Genomic DNA, 20,973 nt, shown 5'->3' with positions numbered 1-20,973 from the left:
CCCAGCCCGTCCCTCCCCTTATTAGTGTTGGGCCTCTCGCCGCTAAGCTTTATTTGCTCATTAGTGTGTCTGTCTCTAGGTCTGATATCCAATTGGAGATATCATACCGAATCCCCTCGCGCAAGGAGCTTAACCTGTAAGCCAAAAACGAGTTCTTTCTTTCCCTCTCTCTCTCTCTGAGTTTTCTCTCTGTCTCTCTCTCACTCTCTCTCTCTCTCTAAGGGAACTGTCGGCTGTAATGAGTGCAAATAAATTTCAAGTAGGCTTAAAATTTTCCACTTTTTTGACCTGGAAATTGCCCGAACCGAACCTCTGGCCGCAGAGCTCCTTTTGCTCCTTAATATTCAATGTAACCGCAGAAATTCATATACAAAAATAACACGAGCGTTAAGAGGGGCAAAAAGTGCCATGAATAAAAGAGAGGCGGATAGCCAGAGTGAAGAGAGGTGGAGAGTACACACAGAGAGAAAGATACATATACACAGCGAGAAAGGCAGGGCCAGCCGAAGAGTAAGTGAAATGAAATCTATTTAACATTTTCGGGTGGCAAAATATTCCTCCATTTTTCGTGTGTTGTTTTTGCTATCCTTGCTCATCCCCCTCCCGACGCACATAAAAAAAAACGAGGGGGAACGTTGTGAGTTGCTGCGGACACCGCAACTCTACGGTTATACCCGATACTAAGTCAGTATGGCTCTCCTCCGGCAGACGCCGCTAATATTTAACGACACGACAAAGAGTGCGTGCGAGAGAGACAGAAAATCAGTCTGAGCGTGATGTCGGGCGCTGTGTAGCCAGTGCAAATTGATTTGTTCCTGTTGGCTATGAAAATGATCTGATCTGATCCAGATTCAGCAACCTGATAGATATGGTCATTATCTATGATTCTGCGTTTTAAGTTTTCTCAAATCTGCAATATTGTGGATGCAACAGATTTTCGTCCTTTGTGGGGGCGGATGGGGGTGGGGCGAAATTCTGAGATATACGTTTTATAGTGACATCTTAAAGGAGTGTGTGTACCAAATTTGGTTACTCTAGCCTTAATAGTCTCTGAGATTTGTGGTTGCCTCAGATTTTCGTCCTTTGCGGGGGCGGAAGGGGGTGTGGCGAAATTTGGACAGGAAACGGTCAAGGTCCGATATCACAGGAGTGTGGATACCAAATTTGGTTGCTCTGGCTTTTATAGGTTCTGAGATCCTTGAACTCATATTTTGCAATTGGCAAAACCGACCATGAAACCTGTGTGTTAGAGTGAGACAGAGCGAGAAAGAGTGAAATTGTTTTCGTGATTCTGGCTATAATAATTATACGATCTGGTTCAGATTTTGCACTCTAGAAGATATAGTAATCTTCTACGATTCTGCGTTTTTAGTTTTCTCGTATCGTCAAAATTGTGGATGCCACAGATTTTCGCCCTTTGTGGGGGCGGAAGTGGGCGGGGCAAAGTTTTGAAATATTTTTGGAGCAGTGACATATCACAGAAGTCTGGATCCAAAACATCGTTGCTCTAGCTCTTATAGTCTTTGAGCATTAGGCGCTGAAGGGGACGGACAGACGGACGGACGGACAGACGGACAGACGGACAGACAGACATGGCTCAATCGACTCGGCTATTGATGCTGATCAAGAATATATATACTTTATGGGGTCGGAAACGATTCCTTCTGGACGTTACACACATCCACTTTTACCACAAATCTAATATACCCCAATACTCATTTTGAGTATCGGGTATAACAACAAAATACAAAAATATAGAAATCACAAGGAGGACAGGACGGACGCCTACTGATGGCGGGCGCTGCCTTTTTGTGACGCACTCGAGGGCCCGATGATAAATGTCCCTCTGCAAAGCCATGAAATGAATGAAGTATGGCCACGCATTTCCAAATCGGCCCCAAGGCAAACAACGGCAAAGAAAAGCCACCAAAATGGGTCGAAAATGGGGGAAACAGGGGAAAAACTGGGAAAAAGTCACAGCAAATGGAGTGAGGCAGAGGTGGTTTCCTTTGAAGAAGAAACAGAAGTAGGCTACTCCATATCAGGCACAAGACACAGCGGACAGAGGACATGCAGAGACCAGAGAGAGGAAAAGCCCAAAGAAAAGCCAAAGAAAAGCAAGGAAAATCTTGACAAACTCAACGACCGAAGAGCACTGCTTGTCATTCAACGCGCTGTCAAGCGGCGGCTTCCTTGCTGCTGCTGCTGCTGCATCGGATTTTTCAACGATTTTCGAGCCAACATTCGAGGCGAAAGTTTTTTCTGGACAACTGGACACGCACACAGACACAGACACAGACTCACACACATAAATATAAGGACATGCGATAGCAGAGGGGCGACTTTTGACCAGCCGAAAGTTGTTTTGGCTGTTTTTCTGTTCTGTTTTCTTTTTTTTTTTGGGTTTTCCCTTCAAGTTGATGCTTGACTTTGGCTTGTCCCATCCATCCATTCCTCTGTACGGTTACTAAGCCGCTTCGATTCCTGCGCGTGTGTGTGTGAGTGTGTGGTGGCGTGGGGCGTGGCGAACGCATCTGTTGGCCTGGTCAATTTGGTGTGCAAATTGTTTGGGCTGTCCCTGGCTCAAACGTCAATAATATGTTGATAATCTGGCTAAAAAGAGGGGCTAAGAAGGGTGAGAATTGTGCACAAAAAGCGTGTTTTGGGCTAAAAGAAAACTTGGTCAACAACTTACCAGCCAAAAGCAAAAGTAAAGCTGTAAGAAAATTAGGAAAACAAATATTAAAGAAAGAAAATTTAAGTAAAATCAAAGGAGATATATTTGAAATGAAGAACATGCAAAGAAAATGGGAAAAAATGTATACTTAATATATAAATATACAAAAAGTATAAATAAATATAAATAAATATAAATAATAATATATTAATTATATTAATATATATTTTGTCTGCAAAATTATATTCTTCAGTAACTTAAAGGAATTTGTTTATTGTCAGGAGCGCGAAAACGGCTTTCTTTAAGGAGCCAAATGAACAATTCCCAAAAAACAGACTTCTACCAAGCAGCCACGCATTCGAGTGCGAAATACCGTTTTCCCGGAGAACTTTCTTCAGAATTGAATAAGAAAATCAGTGCAGTCGAGTGTGTGATGTACTCGTGTACCCTTTGCAAGACGAAACTTGTTCCGCAGAAGAACCAATTGCTTTGCTTAAAGTAACTCCAGCTACAACTCCTTTCCTGTCCCGTTGACGAGCCAACAAACTCCCTTGGCCAAAACAACTGACTCTCTCCCTCCTCTGCATGAAAGACAGATCTGGCGGTAAATCTGGCGTTAAATCGCCTTCAAAAACTTGAGATATGGACAGCCGAATCGAAGTTTACACTGTTTTCGGGGAGCTCAAACTTTACTCATCAGATATGCCTCTAAGTAAGTATTTATAAGGCTGTCTGATGCGGCTTTCGGTGCTCTCCTGCTATGGTGCAAATGGAAAACTTTGCTCGGCCACAGTGTTCCTGTATGTGTGGAGCGGCAAGCCAAACATAATTCCAAAGTTTTTGGCCAAAATGTTGAGTAGGTTGTTTTCATAGAAATGCGATAAATACTTTTTCAGCAGTCCACAGGCCGCTGAGCAGAGCAGTGTGGCAGCAGAGAACCGAAGGAAGTGGTCTACGGCTCTCTCTGTTTCTGCAGGAGGAGGCCTCCAGCGGAAGGCGTGTGCTGCAAAGTTGTTGCCTTGGAAAACATGGAAATGCCAAAGTAAAAAGTTTCTGATGGCGCAACAACGAAATTCAATTGAAAACATATAAAATCTAAATTTATGAAGTCCCTTATACCCTGGAATACCTCAGTCTCAGTCTTGCCTTCGTTTCTGTTTGGAAAACTTTTGACTGTGGTGCCAGGGATCCTGTGAAGTGAAACAATATGCAACCCCAGGCCGCAGGCGTTGGACCGCTGCATTGGCCTGGTCTGCTCTGTAAATGACGTTCCACAGGGCGTATGCGTGAGCGTATATGTGATCCCCCAGATTGCTCATACGCCCTGTTAATTGAGACGAAATATGTGTGGGCAGGGGAGGGCAGGGCGCTTCGTAGATTACCGAAAACTTCTGGCCAGGCTAATGCAGTCTTCTCTGTTCTGCTCTGCTCTGCTCATTGTTCCATCTTCTTGGCCAACTTTTTGGATACTTGGCAAAGTTTTGTTGCCCTTTTTCCATACTTGAACTTCGGCCTGTGCCACTTCCTCCCCCCCCCCCAGGGCTTATTTATTGGCCGAATTTTATTATTTGATGGCCAGTGGAAGAAAGTTTTTGACCAGCCTCGAGCCAGAACCATCGGGAGAGATTCGCAGTCGCAGTCGCAACCAAAGAAATCGAAATCAATTTCGAATCCATAACAATTTTCGGCATAATTTCCGCACGCATAAAACCCTGAAAATTCCATTTACTCGATAATGCAACGACAAAGGACGCAGCACCGCTTTGTCGATCCGCAAAACCCAATTTCTTTACACACAATAAACTTTATGTTGATTGAATAAAAGTTGCGTCAGGGACACACACACACATGCCGCACACACGGCCTTAATGGCAGTCAAACTTTTCACTTTAAATTAAATTACTGAGCCACATACACACGCGAAAAGAAAGAGACAACGAGAGAGAAAGAGTGGAGAGCACTGCGCATCGTGGGCAGGGGTGGAAGCAGCAGCCGCTAGGCACAATCAGTTTATGGGAAAAGCTAACGAAATCAGTGCCCCGTCTATATCAATATAAAGCAACGCTCAAATCGACCTGGAAACATAGATAGATATACTGGGAGGGATGGTTCTTTGTGCAACACTTACCGTTCTCCTCCTCGATGTTGCGTGTCATGGTCGTGGAGGAGCTGACACGGACACGTGTTGCTCCAGCCGCCGGGCCATTTAGCGTGGACAGGACGAGGCACACCAGCAGGCAGCAGCAGTGGCAGCAGAAGAGCGAGGCCTGGCCCATGATGGCCCTGCTCTCGATCTGTGTTCTGTGTGTGGTCTTTGCAGTCTGTGGAAGAGCTTTGACGTTGGCAGTGGCTCGGCTTTGGTGGGTCCTGGTCCAGGTTCGTGTACTGTGTCTCCTCTGCAGTTTCTCTGTGGCAACGCCTTTCTGCTTCTCTTCACACTTTTCTCTGACCCGGAAACATTTTGCTGTAGCTGATTCTTTGGCGCGAATTTGGTTTACAACTTATTTATCGCAACTGCTGTGAAAGAAAGCGATAGTCAGAACAGAGGGAGAGATTGTTAGAGACAGACAGAGAGAGAGATAGAGAGAGGGAGAGGGTGATAGCATAATGCAACATTTGTTGACATGTCAATAAATAAAGTAAAACGAAAGGAAAAACCCGAAAATAAAACGAGAATTTCATTCCATTTTACAGATAATTGCAGTTTGTTGTCGCTGCTGTCGCTTCTGCCGCTGCTGAGGGAAATCCTATTGTGAGAAATTTATTTAATTGCCTCTATTTTTGGTTTTTGGCAAATTTGTAAGCAAATTCATTGCACTTTTCCCGCCCATTCGCCCATGCCACAACCATAACAGAGGGAAAATGTAATTTATGTGATTTTTGTACAATTTTATTGGGTTAATTTGTTTGTTTTCACTTTTGAATTTATGGCAATTGTAACGCACGTTATTTATGCGACTGAAATGTTCAATTTACGTAGTATTTTCAAACCCAATTATGGAAATAAATGCAACACGACACAAACCAATGCCTGACAAAATATAAGTGCAAGTTTCACGCGGATTAGGATTTAAAGCGTTGATTGAGGGAGAGTTATGCGGAAACTTGATTTCGTACAGATAATTGATTGTGTGTCCCATGGATTGTCATGGTTTTTTAAACCATTCCTTTGCATTTCTACAGGTGTTCTATAAGAGGAAAAACTCTTTTTTTTTACTTTGTTCGAGCCACGTGACGAACCGAATCCGATAAAAACAAATAGAGACGGTAAGAAGGTCACTGCTTGGGCTATGAACAAAACCAGAAACAAATGAGTTCATCCATTTTGCATTGTTTCCTGACACGTTGAAAGGGTTGAGGCTTTTTGCCAGTTTTGTTCTGAATTTTATTCCTGATCGATGGATTAAACGCTGTTCCTAATCAGAAAATGTTGGGTAAATTTAACCAATCACCATCCCAACACACATGGCATACTGGCATCTCCGAAAGCTAATTAAGGGCTCCTGGCGATGCCTGCTCGCACATTTTGACATCTACAAATCACAGGCCGTTTCCGCACACAGAAGCGTCACAGCAGCGTCACGTACGCGTACACCTCAATATTTTAAAACATATTCTGCTCCCGAGCATAGGGGCTTCTTTTAATTAAAGATTATTTATAACATCCACTAAGCGGAAAGCAGTGAGAAATCGGCATTTGGAATGCCGTCTGCGTACATATTTGTTATAATTTATGTGGCCCATATAAATGACTAACAACACACGCCACACGCCTCCTGGCGGGCTGGCAGGCTGGCAGACACGAAAGATGGAAGATGGTAATGCCAGGCTGCAGCGTGCCAGTATGGTAAAAGATGTGCCAAAGTATCCTCGTGCGCGTGTAGATCTTTAAAGAGCAAGGAGCTTGGTGAGTGTGGGGCAGGCCCAAGGAACGTGCCACCATCAAAGTTCAATATGACGACGACGCTGACGATGATGGTAGAATTGGGAATGGAAATGGACGTGGAGATAGGAGAGTGGGGAGGAGTGGTTATGGCTAACGAGTACGAATTTCTCTTTGGATTTTGCGTTGTTTTTCTTTTTCCTCGATGGCGTCTGGATTTTGCTTTTACTTTTGTGTAGCGTAGAAAAAAAAAGCTCAATAAACGATAAACAGGAAAACGGAAATCGGAAACTGTTTCTAGACTACGACTACGACTACACTGCCACCGCCACCGCCACCACCACCACATGACGCAGATTCGAGGAAGAGGCTGAGCGGTATCGACATGCTTTTATGATATATTGACTCGCTCCTGGTCCCCCTCCGATTTTTATCGAAGGACACATAGCTTTTAGCTCGCCGCACTACTAATTTTATTTGCGCCGAAACGTAACTAAAAGTTGTTGTGTTTTTATGTTTATTTTTTATAGTTTTTAAATGGAAGCCGCAGCCGTAAATAAAATTGTGGCACAGGTCAGAGCGGAGTTCATGCCCTACGCTTGAGCGAGTGGTTGAGTGGTCTAGTGCTTCGGCACTTAATCATCCTTTTCGAGCTCCGATTGTCGATTGGGGAGTGTGGAATGTCGTTAATAAATCCCCTGGCCAATGGTTTTCAATTTCAATAAAGCAAAGCCCGTGGCGAGTGTCTGTAAATCGTTTGTAAATAAAAAAAAATAAAATTCAATTTTATATAAACACAAAAATATGCGGAGTGAAAACATTTGGATCTAATCTAAAAATCTATTCGAAAAATACTCGTCTGCATGTGTTTGCCACTGGCACTGCAAGTCCATGATTGAATCACGGTGAAATGGTGAAAGCTTTGATTGAAAAATATACCAAATAACTGTGTTGGAACGTGGAGATGATTAAATATACATTTCTGAGATTCTTCGCTGGAGCTTAAACTATTGGCAAATATAAAAAAAAATTTGAGTAGCACTCCACTCTCACGAATCAGCAGCTCTCGAATCCACTTGAATTCAATCCAATCGAAGCAATTGGATAACAGCATCATTGTTCAAGTCGATTGTTCAACTTTAATTTAACGGCAATCAATGCCACACTTTTGAGTGTGTATGGCCCACAGAGGACTGGGTTTGAGTGGATGAGGCGTTTCGCATCCCTCCTGGGATCTTTGATGTGTCGCACACCCACCCACATACAGACAAAATCCATTTACTTTGCTGCCAAAACTTTGCAAATCAGTTTAGACTCTGGGAAAAAATATTGAACTTGTGTGCAGCCAATAAAATGTGACTCACATTAGCTAATGCCAGCCAGACTGTGTGCCCCACTGCGTATACGTAACCTGCTGCTGTCTGTACGTGTGGGACGGGAGGTCGGTGATTTTCTATGGCGTGGGCGGGGAAGGAAGGCGAAGCTGCACATTGTGCCAGTTTTCGCCATTGAGGCATGCAACCAGCTCGACGATCGACATGCACTTCAATTTACAAACTTGCAAAGTCAGCAAATGTCTGTGTATCTGTTGGTGCATGTGTTTGTGTGTGAGTGTGTGTGTGGGATGTTTTCCGGCTGCAACTGCTGCAGCAAAGTGTGTCGACTCTTTTCCATTTCCGGCATGCAAGCCTCCCCACCCTCCACCAATCCATTCGCTTTCCTCTCGCTTTGCCTGCAGCTTGTGCTCTCGTACTCGTAATGTAATGAAGTGAAGTGTGTGTTTGCATTAAAATGCAATTTGAAGTGCAAAGAGTTACAATATTATTATGGCATGTCGAAGGGTGAAGCGCAGAAAACCGAAGAAAAGGGGTCCTTGAGGCGTTCAGAGCAGAGGTAACTCTCTCTCCTGCACCTGCACTCTCCTCTGGTTGCTGCTGCTTTTTTTACTGCGGTTTATGGCCGCTAAGTGAGCCTATAAAAAACGACATGCATGGCTGGTCATATGACTGCCTGGGGATGTTCAAGTACACTTTTATGAATACTAAAAAAATACTGCCAGAGTGAGACGCAAAGAGAGGGCGAGAGGGATGAGTGGGGCAGCAATCAGAGCGTTCCACACTTGGCGCCATCGTCATGCACACATCGTCATCATCCTGCCAGCTGTTAATACCCCGCTCTCTTCCAGTAGGATGCTAATTGTGTGGCATGTACCTAACCGTTGCATGGCATACTTTGCACTACTTTAAGGGGCATGCATGTGACACCGCTTAAAACTCTTATCACTCGAACGCAGACAGCTGCTGCCATGACCTTAAAAACACATCAGTTCTATTGCACATTTGTGCCTTTAATTCGTTGTTGCTCTTTTTTCTCCATTCCCCCAATTGTTCCGTTTTACTTGGCTGTATCCGATTTCATTTATAAATTGCTGTCGTTATTGTTCCAGAATTGCATAATTAATTAAAGCATCAACAGTGCATCAGCAGATGCGTTTCAAATAAGTTTGCTGGGAAGTTAAGCATATAAAGAGCCTAAGTGTGCGAAAACTGACCATTAATGAGGCATTTCCTATGATAATGGGATGCAATGAGAAATAAAGCTATTCTAATGGTGAATGTTGCCCTAGGGTTCGGTTAAATGTTGAATTTCGATAGGATTTCAATGTGGTGTTGAAGTGGTGGTTCCGTCTTAATAGATAAATATAAGTGGATAAGTGATCTTAATTAAAGTAATTCGTATGTGAAGTTTAGAGGATCTTAAAAATGAGTATCAACCATAATAATAGATAGCTTTGAGTAAAACAGCAGTCGTATGTCCCTTCATGGTTTATAGAGAGAAAGCATATATTTAATAAGAGGTATGTTGTGCATGCTAAGCATTTAACCCATATTTAAAGCACATTTTCCATAAAATTATCGAATAATTTCGACAAAATATCTGTGCAAATGAGATGACCTTGTGCTCTAGTTGCCCCATCAATCGCCTGCTGGCACTTATCCCAATGTGAAAGCACACAATTCCAGCACAGCAATTTCCCCTTGAATTTAACTCGAATATCAAATAAATTTCCATTCAATTTGCATTCCTAATCTGATTATTCATCTCGCATTCATTCGCATTCACAGATTTTGCACCTCCTGCTGATGGCACACTATTGTATCTATGAGCCCAGCCTCCAGCCAAGCCTACCCCAGCCCCATCCCCTGCTCCACCCCTTCATCTTAATCAGCTCCAATGCCCGCCTGCAGCTCAAGAGCATTCTCCAGCAGAAGAGGCCAGGCAGCCTTTTCGAGTGGCACATTCGACAGACAGTGTGTAATGAAATTACACGCACACTTCAGCAATTTAGCAATTTAAACAAATGTATATTCTCCTTGACAGAGAGAGGGTGGGGTTGGGGTTGGGGTTGGGGTGGCGGTAGTTGTGCTACGAGTAACATTTCCCATTAGTTGATAGTTCGTATTTCATTCGCCCCACTACCCCCAAGGCCAGGCCAAGCCCAGCGTCAGGGGCCAGCAATTTTGCACTTATGTTTGGAATGGCATGAAATATGATGGCATTTGCCACATGGGGCAGCAGCAGCAGAAGAGGACGCTCGCTTGCATGACATGACACTGGAGAACAGTCACGAAAAATAGAATAATAGAAAATACCAACTCAAATGCTCGACAATATCAAATTTTGCGTGCAATTTGTATGACCAGAAGAGCAACAAAAGCATGCAAAAAACTATTCTAAAACCAAAACTAAAGTCTAGGCTATACGATCCGAGTGGTAGATACCCTGCACGGGCTAGCTTTGATTATAGAGAAGGGAACTCTCGCATCTGGGAGTAAATTTTCAAAAGAATTCGCACAGAATGATACTCAAACAGCTCCCCCAAGTATATATCTGCTTTATAGGATCATAAAATAATAGCACCTGAGAGGAGGGTATCAGAAGAGCAGCTAAGCATGGAAATCGTTTTATCTGCTTTGCCGGCTTTGCTTTCAAACACACAAAACCCTCAGATACTCGTGTAGTACGTATCTATGGAGCAACCTCCCGTCCCATCCCACACAGAGACGCAGAGTAATCCCAGCGACGCCACTCACAGATTCGTGCGCTTTTCAATCGCTGACCGCCGCCGCTGCTGCTGCTGCCGCTGGTGTTGTTGCTGGAAAATGGCTTTCATTGAAACGCAGAAACGCAAAGGCAAAAGCGATTTGTAGTCAGTCGTCGGGGATCATCGCAGTGGGGGATCTTAAATGCTTTGATTTGCGGAATTGAGGTACGCTATGAGGCAACAGCAACAATGACAGCGACAACAAATTGCTTGTTGCAACAACAATTACAACAACGAAACAACGAAGAACTTTGCTTACATTACTAACAATTTGTGTATGAGAGCGCGCGACACTGACGCGACTAAAGGCGCACTTGAAACGCACTGGAAACGCACACGTTTCTGTTTTGGATTTTCTGGGGGTTCTCTACGAGGGCTGCGTTTTCCACATTTCCTTGCTACTTTTCACATATTTTCCGATCGGATCGGCTTAACCAATTTGTGAGGCTTTGATTTGTACAGATTTTGGGGGCATTCTCCGGCTGGATCTTTCTTTTGCAAAATGATTGCCACACGGCGCACGCACAACCCGCGACCGATTCGCGACACAAGCTGATAAGGAAGTCCCGTTAGTTCCGACCGTACCCGCGGGATCGCAAACTCTCACTGAAACTGCGTTTATGGTACACACTGTGGCACGGACGGGCCCGAGAGCCGAGCATCGAACGACAGCCGCAGAGGCACACAGCCACAGAGCATCACCCAAGCACGGATGCTGTGTGCCCCGAGTGGTGGCCCCCCAAAAGCCGAGCACACTCGTCGCCAATGAGCAAGACGAGACGAGACGTGACGAGGGCATGGCACGATGCGCTGGCAACACGAAACGGAGGCTGTGGACAACAGAGCTCTGTTAGCAGTGGTACCCTCGAAGTAGAGCGTTTTTATAGCAGGCTTTTGGGGATAGATTTCCGGTTAAGTATTGGTGTAAAAGGGATTGCCCTGCAGGTACACCTTCTGATGGATCAAACCCTCAAAATTCGATCCCAAATCCTAAGGGCATATGAATTATAGACGAGCTGCAGCTCGAATTATGGCAAACGTCCAATCTTGTTTACATTTCAAATTAGCCTGCGGCATTCCGTGCTCTCACTTGTACTCTCGGATGCTCTCGGCTTTTCGGAGAGAAAAATCTCCAGAAATCTCTCGCGTGGCTTTGGACTCTCTCTCTCTCTCGTGATGCTCCCTTTTGCGCAGCTTGTACTAAAAATCAGCTGTTTTTATGTGTGCTAAAATGTACATCTGCTTATGTCAGATGCACGGAATAACAATAATTTACTTGGGTGTGAATTTTGAGATGAGTGCCGATAAATTCCATAGAAATTCAGTATATTTATGAGTAAGGGCATAGCCATTCATTATAATTTCACTCAGAAAATTTGTGGATAATCTGCCTTATTTGCCTTATCTTTGACTAGCAAATACTTTGTCATCCATCTACCTTCAATATAACATGTATCTCCCTTTAGTGTGGTTTAGCTTTGGCTTTCTTTCCCTATAGCACGTCAATCAAAAACCCACCTGTTGCATGGCGGATCCGTCAATCAATGTAGGTGCAACCATGTCATGTTATTGAAAAAGCCACGGGAAACTGACACAATCCAGAAAAGACTGGAAAAAATCGACAAATCATAAATGGAATCTTTTTCCCTTAGCTATGGAAATTGTTAATCCAACAAATAAATTGTTATTCGGATTAACAGACAGACTAACAGACACTCGGGTATCTCTCTACCGAAGTTCCTGTTACGGTTCTCTTAATAGCCTAACGTGCTCTTTCCGAAGAGAGTCCATTCCAAAAGTCCTGCCAAAAACTGTGCCGAAATAAAAACTGAGACAATCGAGAGCTTTTTTATGGCTGTGGCCAGGCAATGGCTTCTGTTAACTGCGACCCCCATAACTAGGCCAAATCGAGAGTCTGTGGGAGCGACAGAGCTCCCAGGAGGAGGACACGCCATTCCCCGTTCCCGGTGCCCCGTGACCCATGCCACACGGCATATCTCATATTCACTTCTGCTGCTGCTTCTGCTCTGCGCCTCGCTTTGACCCTCGGTTAAAGTCAATTTCCACTTGCACAAGTGTTGGTCAACTGTTTTTTATCAGCTCGTAAACATGGCGTACAAGTTCATTTCGGCGTTGAAAACGTGTACTGTACTGCACCCCGCACACTTCCCTACTCCGCGCTTCACGCCGGCGAGTGTGGCATGTGGCATGGCAGCTGTAAAACGGACTCCACTCCGTGTCGGCTGACATTTTTAATAGCAAACACAACACGCAACGACTTTTGCACATGAAATAATGCCCCTCGAAGTACTAAGTAGTCGAGAGAGTCCGAGCACCGAACACCAAACAGATGGATGCACCATGGGAGGAAATATTTGCATCTCATACTGATAGAATGATTCGATAGCGCAGCATAAATACCAGAATCATTCTGAATCATACCAGAAGAATCTGAACCATCACAAAAGAATATCTCCTGTGGTCCAAGTTTATGATCTTTGAAGCTTTCAACAAATATCCAACACTCATGGAAAAACAGAAAAACATAGAAACCTAAGAACAGAACCACTGAGATGATCGAATGTGTGTCAAACTTTTGAACCTTTAGAGGTGTTTCTCTGTGAATTCCCATAAATTGTTTTGACTGCCTCAAAACGAATTTCTTCCACTGTTCGCCTTCATATTTTCCACTCACGTTGCTTTCTTTTTTGTAATGAAAGTGTTTTTTATGAAGTGCCCGCATCCTCTCACACGCACCCGCACACGCAGCAGCATGCGTATCCTGATCTTGTCCTGGCTGTGTGTCGGGGATTGCTGCTGCTCTAGCTTCGGCTCCTGCTGCTCCTGCTCTCTGGTTCTCGTTGTAGCCAGTGAAATATGACAAAAAGTATGCTACAGTTTCCCCATTTCCGCATGTTGTTGCTGTTGGCTTGTTTTTGTTAGCGCTTTAATGGCGAAATAGAAAAGAAAGTCAATGCCGAGGAGTCGCCGTCGCCTTCTTGTTAGTGTATCTACTCGTATGAGTGTGCGTGTTTGTGGGGGAGTGTGCAATAGCAATAAAAATATATTTCACAAACTGCTGGTCCCCCTCCATCTCGTCGGGCTCCACATGTTTTCAACCCTTTTGAATGGGAATGGGGGCTTGGATTTTTCGCTTCCACTGAAATCCCGCCCCGTACCCGCTGTTAACCCTCTAACACTCACGCGTACTGCTTGCTATTGTGTGTAGCACACACACACACACAAACAGAGTCAAACAGAGGCATGCAAAATAAGTTTGCTACAACAAATTATTGGAAAACCCCGAAGTTTTCGCTTCCCTCTGCTCGCATGAGAAAATATGACAATAAAAAAAAATACTCGAAGAAAGTCATGCAGTAATGCATCTTGCGACTTCAACCTACCCTCTACTTCACTAAAGCCTTCTTTGCCACCTTCTCCATAGATATACACGAAAGTGGGTAAATGGGGAGATAATATAATGTGGGTTTCTGGGAGTGGATGTGATTTCTGGGAGACCACAGATGTTTTTCTAAAAATACAGTAATGGAAATGTTGCAAACGCTTCAAAAATCAACAAAAATAACTATAAATATCTTAACTTAACTCTAACACGTAATCTTCGAGATTGTTTAATTATTCTTTTTTTCTTATTCCATTATCCAGCCAATCACAAAAACTCTTGCTAAATAGATGGATGATAAGTACGTGGCCAATCAAGGTATGTACCAACATACCCTCTTAGCTGTACGAATACCTTGTATAAAAACCGTGGAAGCGAGTAAAAATCTCGTATAAAAAATACAAAACTTGCTCCAAACTTCAGCAAAAGCCAACAACAAGCATATAAAATGTGTTTTTGTCGCAGTTTTTTCTATAGGATATGCCCTCCTCCCCTATCCTATCCTTATAGCAGGGATATACACACGTATCTGTATCTGTATCTGTTTCTGTGTCTATGCCTGGTGGAGTTATGCCACTAAAACACATTTTGCTTAACGCGCTTGAATCGCTTCTAGGACTGGTTTCCCCCCCCCCCCCTTCTCATTCCCCTTTCCTTCCTTCCGCTCTCTCTTGACTGGTGACTGGGTTTCGAGAAATTCGGTGGGGTGGGGTAGGGAAACTGGTGTGTTTCACAGCCATAACGATTTTCTTTTCAATTTGACTTTAGTGCGTATTTTGTTCTAATTTTATTGCACGTATTAAAATATTCTTGGCCCTGCAGCAGAAATCATTCCTATGCCCTCCCTTTTCGAGGGCCTGTTAACACACAATTTTCTGTAGCACAAGCTCACTCCCAAATGTATACGCCCATAAACAGCAATAGAGGATGGATGGTGTGCGAGGGGGGAGGGGGGATTCCAATTTTGAAGTTCTGGTCGCATGATAATATATTTTTTATGATATTTATGGCTTTTGATAGCCTGGCTTTTGCTTAGCTGGCAGGCGATTTATATTTTTCGGCCAACTCTCTCTCTCTCTCTTTCTATGGAGAACGAGCCGCCCTTTGTTTTAGTTTTCCTTCCCCCTTCGATTCTTCCCCTTGCAATTTTTACGACTATTGTTGTTGCCTGCCATCGTTTGTGGCTGTTTATTGTTTGTGATATAGGAATAGATCCTGCATCCCAACCCATATGCGGTTGTGATATCTGTTCTTTTTTTATGCCAACACACACACACACACACACACACACACCCACACACACACGTTTCGATGTCCGGAAATACCCTAATACACGGGTATTATGCAGATTTTTGGTGCCACTGAATGGCTTTCAAATATTTGCAATGCATAAAATACTTTCGAGTACAGGGGGATTTTCCATTTTGATCCACTTTTTATTCACATTTAATGCAATTCTAAAAAAAATAGTACAAGTACACGCCCTTGCGTCCCGCTCCAGCAGAGAGCAGTGCAAACAATGGAAGATAGAGGGAGAGAGGGAGAGTCCTCTCCTGTGGAAATTATTTTTGGAATTTCCTCAAAATGTGGGCCAAAAATGTTTGTCTGCCACTTTGCCAAACACTTGAAGAAGCCAAGGAGGAACGTTGGAATGGACGAAAGGACGAACGGACTTCTGTTGTGGCCTGCAATTAAAATGATGCTCCGAAACTGGACAACTTTTGTACTTTAAGTCTTCCATTGAGGATCTTCGTTGAAATGTAACTCAAATTGTGTTTGCGGAACAATCTGCAGTCTGGGAACTAGAAGTACGAGTAAAAAACATTGAGCAAACCAGTTCAAGTGCAATGCCATTCGAATACAGGGCTCCCGCTCCATAGAGACATTTGTTTAAGCAAATATTGTAAGGGTGTGGAGTCGTTGGAGGAGGATGTCCTTCGATTGGCGGTGGGGGTGGGTTCTGCATGCCGGGGGGGAGCCTGAGGCTGAGGTTGCTGCATGTTGCCATTCAGTTAATTATTGAGCCACGAGCACGTACATCTCCTTTGTATCCGTGTGTGTGTGTGTGTGTGTGGCTGTTGTAGCTGTTTGCTTGTGTCTGGCTCTGGGTTTAACTTAATTAGTGCTGCGATGCGCTGCATTTTGCGGTCTTCATTTAACGCAGCACCAGGGCCGGCCCCCAACAGGGCACCACCAGTGCTGCAGACCCAAACATAACTGAAGAGCGAGGGCCAGAATCGCAGAATCGCACAGCCACACCGTCAGATTGCCACATCGCCAGGGGCATTGCTTTGGGTTAGGGGTTTTGGTTCTGTCTCGTTCACTGTCTCATTGTCCGTTCGGCTACGTTGCAGCAGAGCCAAATTTAAAACTGCATGCCACTGTTTCACCCCCTCCACACGCCAACCCTCCCTAAGGGAAAGCGGGGGAACGGGTTATGTATAGACTCTCTCTGATGTAGTCAAACATTTCACGCTGTTTATTTGTTTGATACCCTCTGCAAAACGAGCTAAAGAAGGGGTGTATATGCTTGGGACTTTGCCTGTAGTGTTCCCTAGAGTTGCTTGAGAATTGCCTTAGTTTTTATTAGGTGCATTCCCTTTGAAAACGATCCCTACATCTCGTATAACATACTTCTATGCGTTTCGATCATCAAAACACTTGATCATCTTTTCCCTGCTTTCACTACTATTTCCAGGGTACTCCCATCGTCGCTTTTTGGCACCTCTTAGCCATAGATTTTGTCTTTAGTTTTTTGCCTCTGTTGTTCCATGAGCTCTGTGTAGGACGGTGCTCCGTTCTGTGCTTGCATGTTGCACGTAATTTGCATTGTTGTTGCCTTTAATTGCTTAGTGTTAATTGCCGTAATTGCGGTAAACTAAACGCAGACCACGAGAGGGCAGGCGAGCAGAGAAAGAGCAGAGAAAGAAGAGAGTAACTACGGGCACGTAGACGCTGTGCTGCCGTCTCTACTGCTAGGGGCTAGGGGCGGTGGTTTAATTAAGCTTTGGGGCCAGAGAACCTTGAAACCGAGCGACCGAGGTCACTGTCCCAGTCCCTGGCAAAGCAGCAGCGCCAGGTGTCCGAGTAGGGGTCTCCTTGGTGCGACTTTTGCAGCTTTGTCAAACAATCGCCCTCCAATTTGGCTCAGGGCGATGTCATTCAATATGCCACTGGGGCTCACCCGAGAAGCGGAGATGGGGGACATGGGTGCGGCAATTGGAGGCGGATGGCGCTCGTTAAAGCCCATTAAAGGCCGATTGCCGGAGAGCGACTTTAAAATGTCATCGCAACGGCCACAACGACAGCCACAGCCACAGCCACGACCAAGACCACACCCCAATGCCTCGATACGCTCTATTACTCATCGCTGACGAAGGATACGGGCTCAAATGTCACAGGGCCCGGCCATAAATTCCGCCAGAAGCCCAGCTGAAGGCCAATTATAGCCCAAACGGATATGCGTACATACATATATCCTTTAGATATTCCACATACTTTTCCGTATTGAGATCTCTCACGGCAAGGCCTTTTCGTGTGTCATGTTTGGCTTAGGGAGAGGCACCTTTTGCGGATGGAATTGGTGGGCGTTAATTAATTAGGAAGGAGGCTGCTGCTGCCCCACCGGAAGTAACACTGGCTCTCCATTAATTAGCTGAGATACAGGCACCACCACCCCATAAATAGGGTCAGCTAAGCTCTGGGCTCTGATGCCGCCACGAACTTTAACATTCTTCAACCTTTTCGGAGAATTGGGATACTCTCATTGGGATGTCAATGGGTTGTGCTGACCCTACCAAAGTACTGGTTGTTGCCAGCAAAAGTCAATACAAAAGCCAATTGATTGGAAAATGATGTGACTTGGTGAAAGAAGTTTTGTGCTCTTCCCTATTGGAAAAAGTATGTAAATGTCATTCCTGCTCGACTCGGACTCGGACTCGGAATTAATGTCCGCTTGGGGGCACATAAAAAGTGGACTCTGGGGATATGGCGAATGTGGCGACTCCCCCAAAAGAAATTAACAGCGACAATCATCGACAGTCAGCTCGTGACGATGGCGACTCTAATGATTATGCATTAAGTTGTCATTAAAAAATTAACGTGACGTAAGCACGGAGGACATTGGCGACTCTCTCTAATGAATTGATAAATTGAATTAGAGAGCGAGTAGTAGTGGTAGTCCTTTCTGGGTATCCTGCGAGCTATTGATAGCAGCCACCGCCGCCGCCACTGATGCGCTGTCAACGTGTCTGGTAATCAAATTACAAGTCAACCCCCGCTTCGGGTGTGGGCGGGCTCGGCCTTTGCTTCGGTTTGTGACGTGGCCAGACAAAATGCATGATTGATGATTGACGGACAGAGTAGTGGCATTGGTGGTAGTATATCTGTATCAAGCGCTGAAAGTGCCCCACCGAATGGTAATGGGAATGCGGCTCCACTAATCATTAATCAGAATTGCTTAATTAAACCTCAGGCAAAGTACGGACTCGACGACTCCTACAAAGTGTTGACAAGCCATAAAAAGTGGGTCCCAAGTTACCGCCGCAAATAAAAATGACGAGACAAAAGCCGCTAAACGATTGGCTTGGCGTCAGTCCACAGTCAACAAAAACATCCCGCTTCCACACCTCTCCTCTCGGTCCACGGTCCGCGGTCCACAGTCCTCACCTTCACCCGTCCAGTCCCCTGCGCGATTTATAACATTTTCCATTTCAATTGCGGCTCCTCCGATGCTCGATGACTGCATTCGCGATTCGATTCGATTGATTTCATTCGCCTGCTCGTCGTATGGCGGTTAGGGGATTCGTTTTGGTAATAAAAATTCATTGCAATCGTTGTCGCTACCCTGGGAAATTTGTATACGGGTTGGATCTATGATATCAGAATCGACTTATGTAATTCAGTTGACATAGGCATACAAAATTTCAATCAACATATAAAAATTATAGTTTCTCGTCTTTTCTAAAACTATTTACTTCCATCTACCATATGGTCGAGTGTTCTGGAAGGGTATCCAATGTCTCGGTCGTCGAATCCAGTCATTCATTCATTTTTATTCATATGACTGAGGACTCTGTTACGTGTTTCCCTCTCTCCACTTTCCCGATTTGCTTTCTTTCTTTCATTCTTTTGTGGTTTTTTGGATTCAGATTTGTTGTCAAATCATTTTCCCCCAACTGTGTATCTGTGGGAGGCAATAAAACGTGTTTGGAGCGCTTGCAACTTCCGTTTCATTTGATTTCATTTCATTTTTGCCATAATATGCAGCAGCAGCGTTGACATCGTCGCTCCGCTCTGTTCCCTCTCTGCCACTCTGTTGCATTTTTCATCATCGTCACTAGACGAAACGCACACTTTTTGTGGCAACAATGCAAGCAACCGCAAGTGCCACTCCCCTGTTCCCCCCGAAACCTTGCTGCCCTTCGAAAACCATTCACTTTGCATGCATTTACGCTTATTTGAGCATAATAATTTTTGTTTATTGCCTACAAAAACTGCTCTTTGCAACTGCCGCTACCACTGGCGCTCTGCCTCTGCCACTACACATTTCTTTTGCAACTGCCACACAAAAATTGCAATGTGACGGACTCTTGTTGAAAAAGAGATCATCGAAAAAACGAGCGGCTTAAATATTTAAGTGTTTGGGATTGTTGATGATGCGCTTTTTAATTGTTGCGAAATCAATTTTGCATATGGCCGCTTTATGTGTGTATTTCTGGGAGATTTATCGGCCCTGCCACATGCCACATGCCACATGCAGGGGCATGCTGCCACTCTTTAAATGCTTTCATTTTGTATCCATCCATGCATCATCCATATCCCATGCATATTTATATTTGCCCCGTTTTTTCTTTGCTCAAATTCCCTCAAATTTCGATGTCGTTCAAGCGAATATTATGGATAAATGAACTGCCCAATGATTTAATGGAGAATTTAACGCCTCGAGTGGTAATGGACGGGTAATGGCAGCAATGGTAAAGGAATCACGAGTTGAAAAGGACCTCGAGGGTTATATGCAGGAACGACGCGAGCTCTCTATGATATCTGCACATCACTCATTATAGTCCTAGAAAATATTCCCACTACTTAAAGACTTCTCCCTCTCCAAGTCTTAAGTTTCAGTAGCGAGAGGGAGAGAGTGATAGACGTCAGAGAGAGCCACTGGTCCCTGGAGCCACTCGAATGTGTAATTTAGTTGAGTGTTTCCTCCCCCCTCCTGCTTCCTCATAGTGTCTATCTGCTGCTGCTACAAAAGAAATATTAAAAATATGCAAATGCTGTCCTGTTCTTTATTGTTTATATGCCCATGCCCATGCCTAACCCTTTTCACCCAAAAAAAACTACACTACAATCTGAGACAGACCACTCGTCCGACCCCTCCGCTCCACTCCTCTAACCATTCGATTTGGGGGCACACTCCATTTGGCAAATATAATAAACATTCAAAGGGGAAGGGGGTGGGAGTCCGCTGCCTTATGAAGATTGCTGCCATTTCCTACTCCGATTCGGGTTCAGATTCAGATTCGTCTGCGTGGGTGGGCCACTTACAATGAATTTCTGTCTGGTCAAACGGAAAATGAATGTGTAAAATATTTTAATGCGGCCTTTGGCTTTTCCAAAAGAGAGAAAACCGAGCCTCCGAGGCTTCGATAAATAGATGGGGAAATTGTCATAAGTTTTGTGGTTCTAGATGGTCCACTGATTCCTTCAAGTGTTACGTATTTTATTCTCAATCAAACAGAAACCGAAAATTAACAAATGGTGGCTGATATTTGATATTGAGCCGCGCTGTTCAAACAGAACTGTTTGCTCGACCAATAATCATCACATTTCCGCAAACAATCTTCCTCCGCCGCAGAACCATGAAAAATTCATGGGGGAGAACGCAACTCAAATATTCATAA

General features: G+C 44.4%; 1 protein-coding gene and 1 long non-coding RNA gene across 12 annotated transcripts in view; one reads left to right on the top strand and one right to left on the bottom strand.

Annotated features, from left to right (window-relative positions):
• Nucleotides 1-11,358, bottom strand: part of side-VIII (sidestep VIII) — a 61,983-nt gene extending 50,625 nt beyond the window's left edge. For 3 of the 11 annotated variants that reach the window (XM_033377942.1, XM_033377946.1, XM_033377948.1), the window contains exons 1-3: nt 10,925-11,357; nt 4,806-5,194; nt 2,696-2,716 (exon numbers count right to left, since the gene is read on the bottom strand). In XM_033377942.1, coding sequence (XP_033233833.1) covers nt 2,696-2,716; nt 4,806-4,953 — 169 coding nt within the window. In that variant the 5' untranslated portion in view covers nt 4,954-5,194; nt 10,925-11,357. Of the gene's footprint in view, nt 1-2,695; nt 2,717-4,805; nt 5,195-10,924 lie in introns of all 11 variants that reach the window. The other 8 variants (XM_015184579.2, XM_001361125.4, XM_015184581.2 and 5 more) reach the window with 6 other exon arrangements.
• On the top strand, nt 218-2,747 carry LOC117183583 (uncharacterized). Its single transcript, XR_004468713.1, has 2 exons — nt 218-510; nt 1,759-2,747. It is a non-coding gene; the product is annotated as an uncharacterized lncRNA (long non-coding RNA).
• Nucleotides 11,359-20,973: the final 9,615 nt, after the last annotated feature.

The sequence above is a fragment of the Drosophila pseudoobscura genome, chromosome 3 (assembly GCF_009870125.1).
Source record: "Drosophila pseudoobscura strain MV-25-SWS-2005 chromosome 3, UCI_Dpse_MV25, whole genome shotgun sequence".
NCBI classification, from domain to species: Eukaryota; Metazoa; Arthropoda; class Insecta; order Diptera; family Drosophilidae; genus Drosophila; species Drosophila pseudoobscura.
Note: the sequence above shows the minus strand (reverse complement) of the source record. Positions and strands in the feature narration are given on the sequence as shown.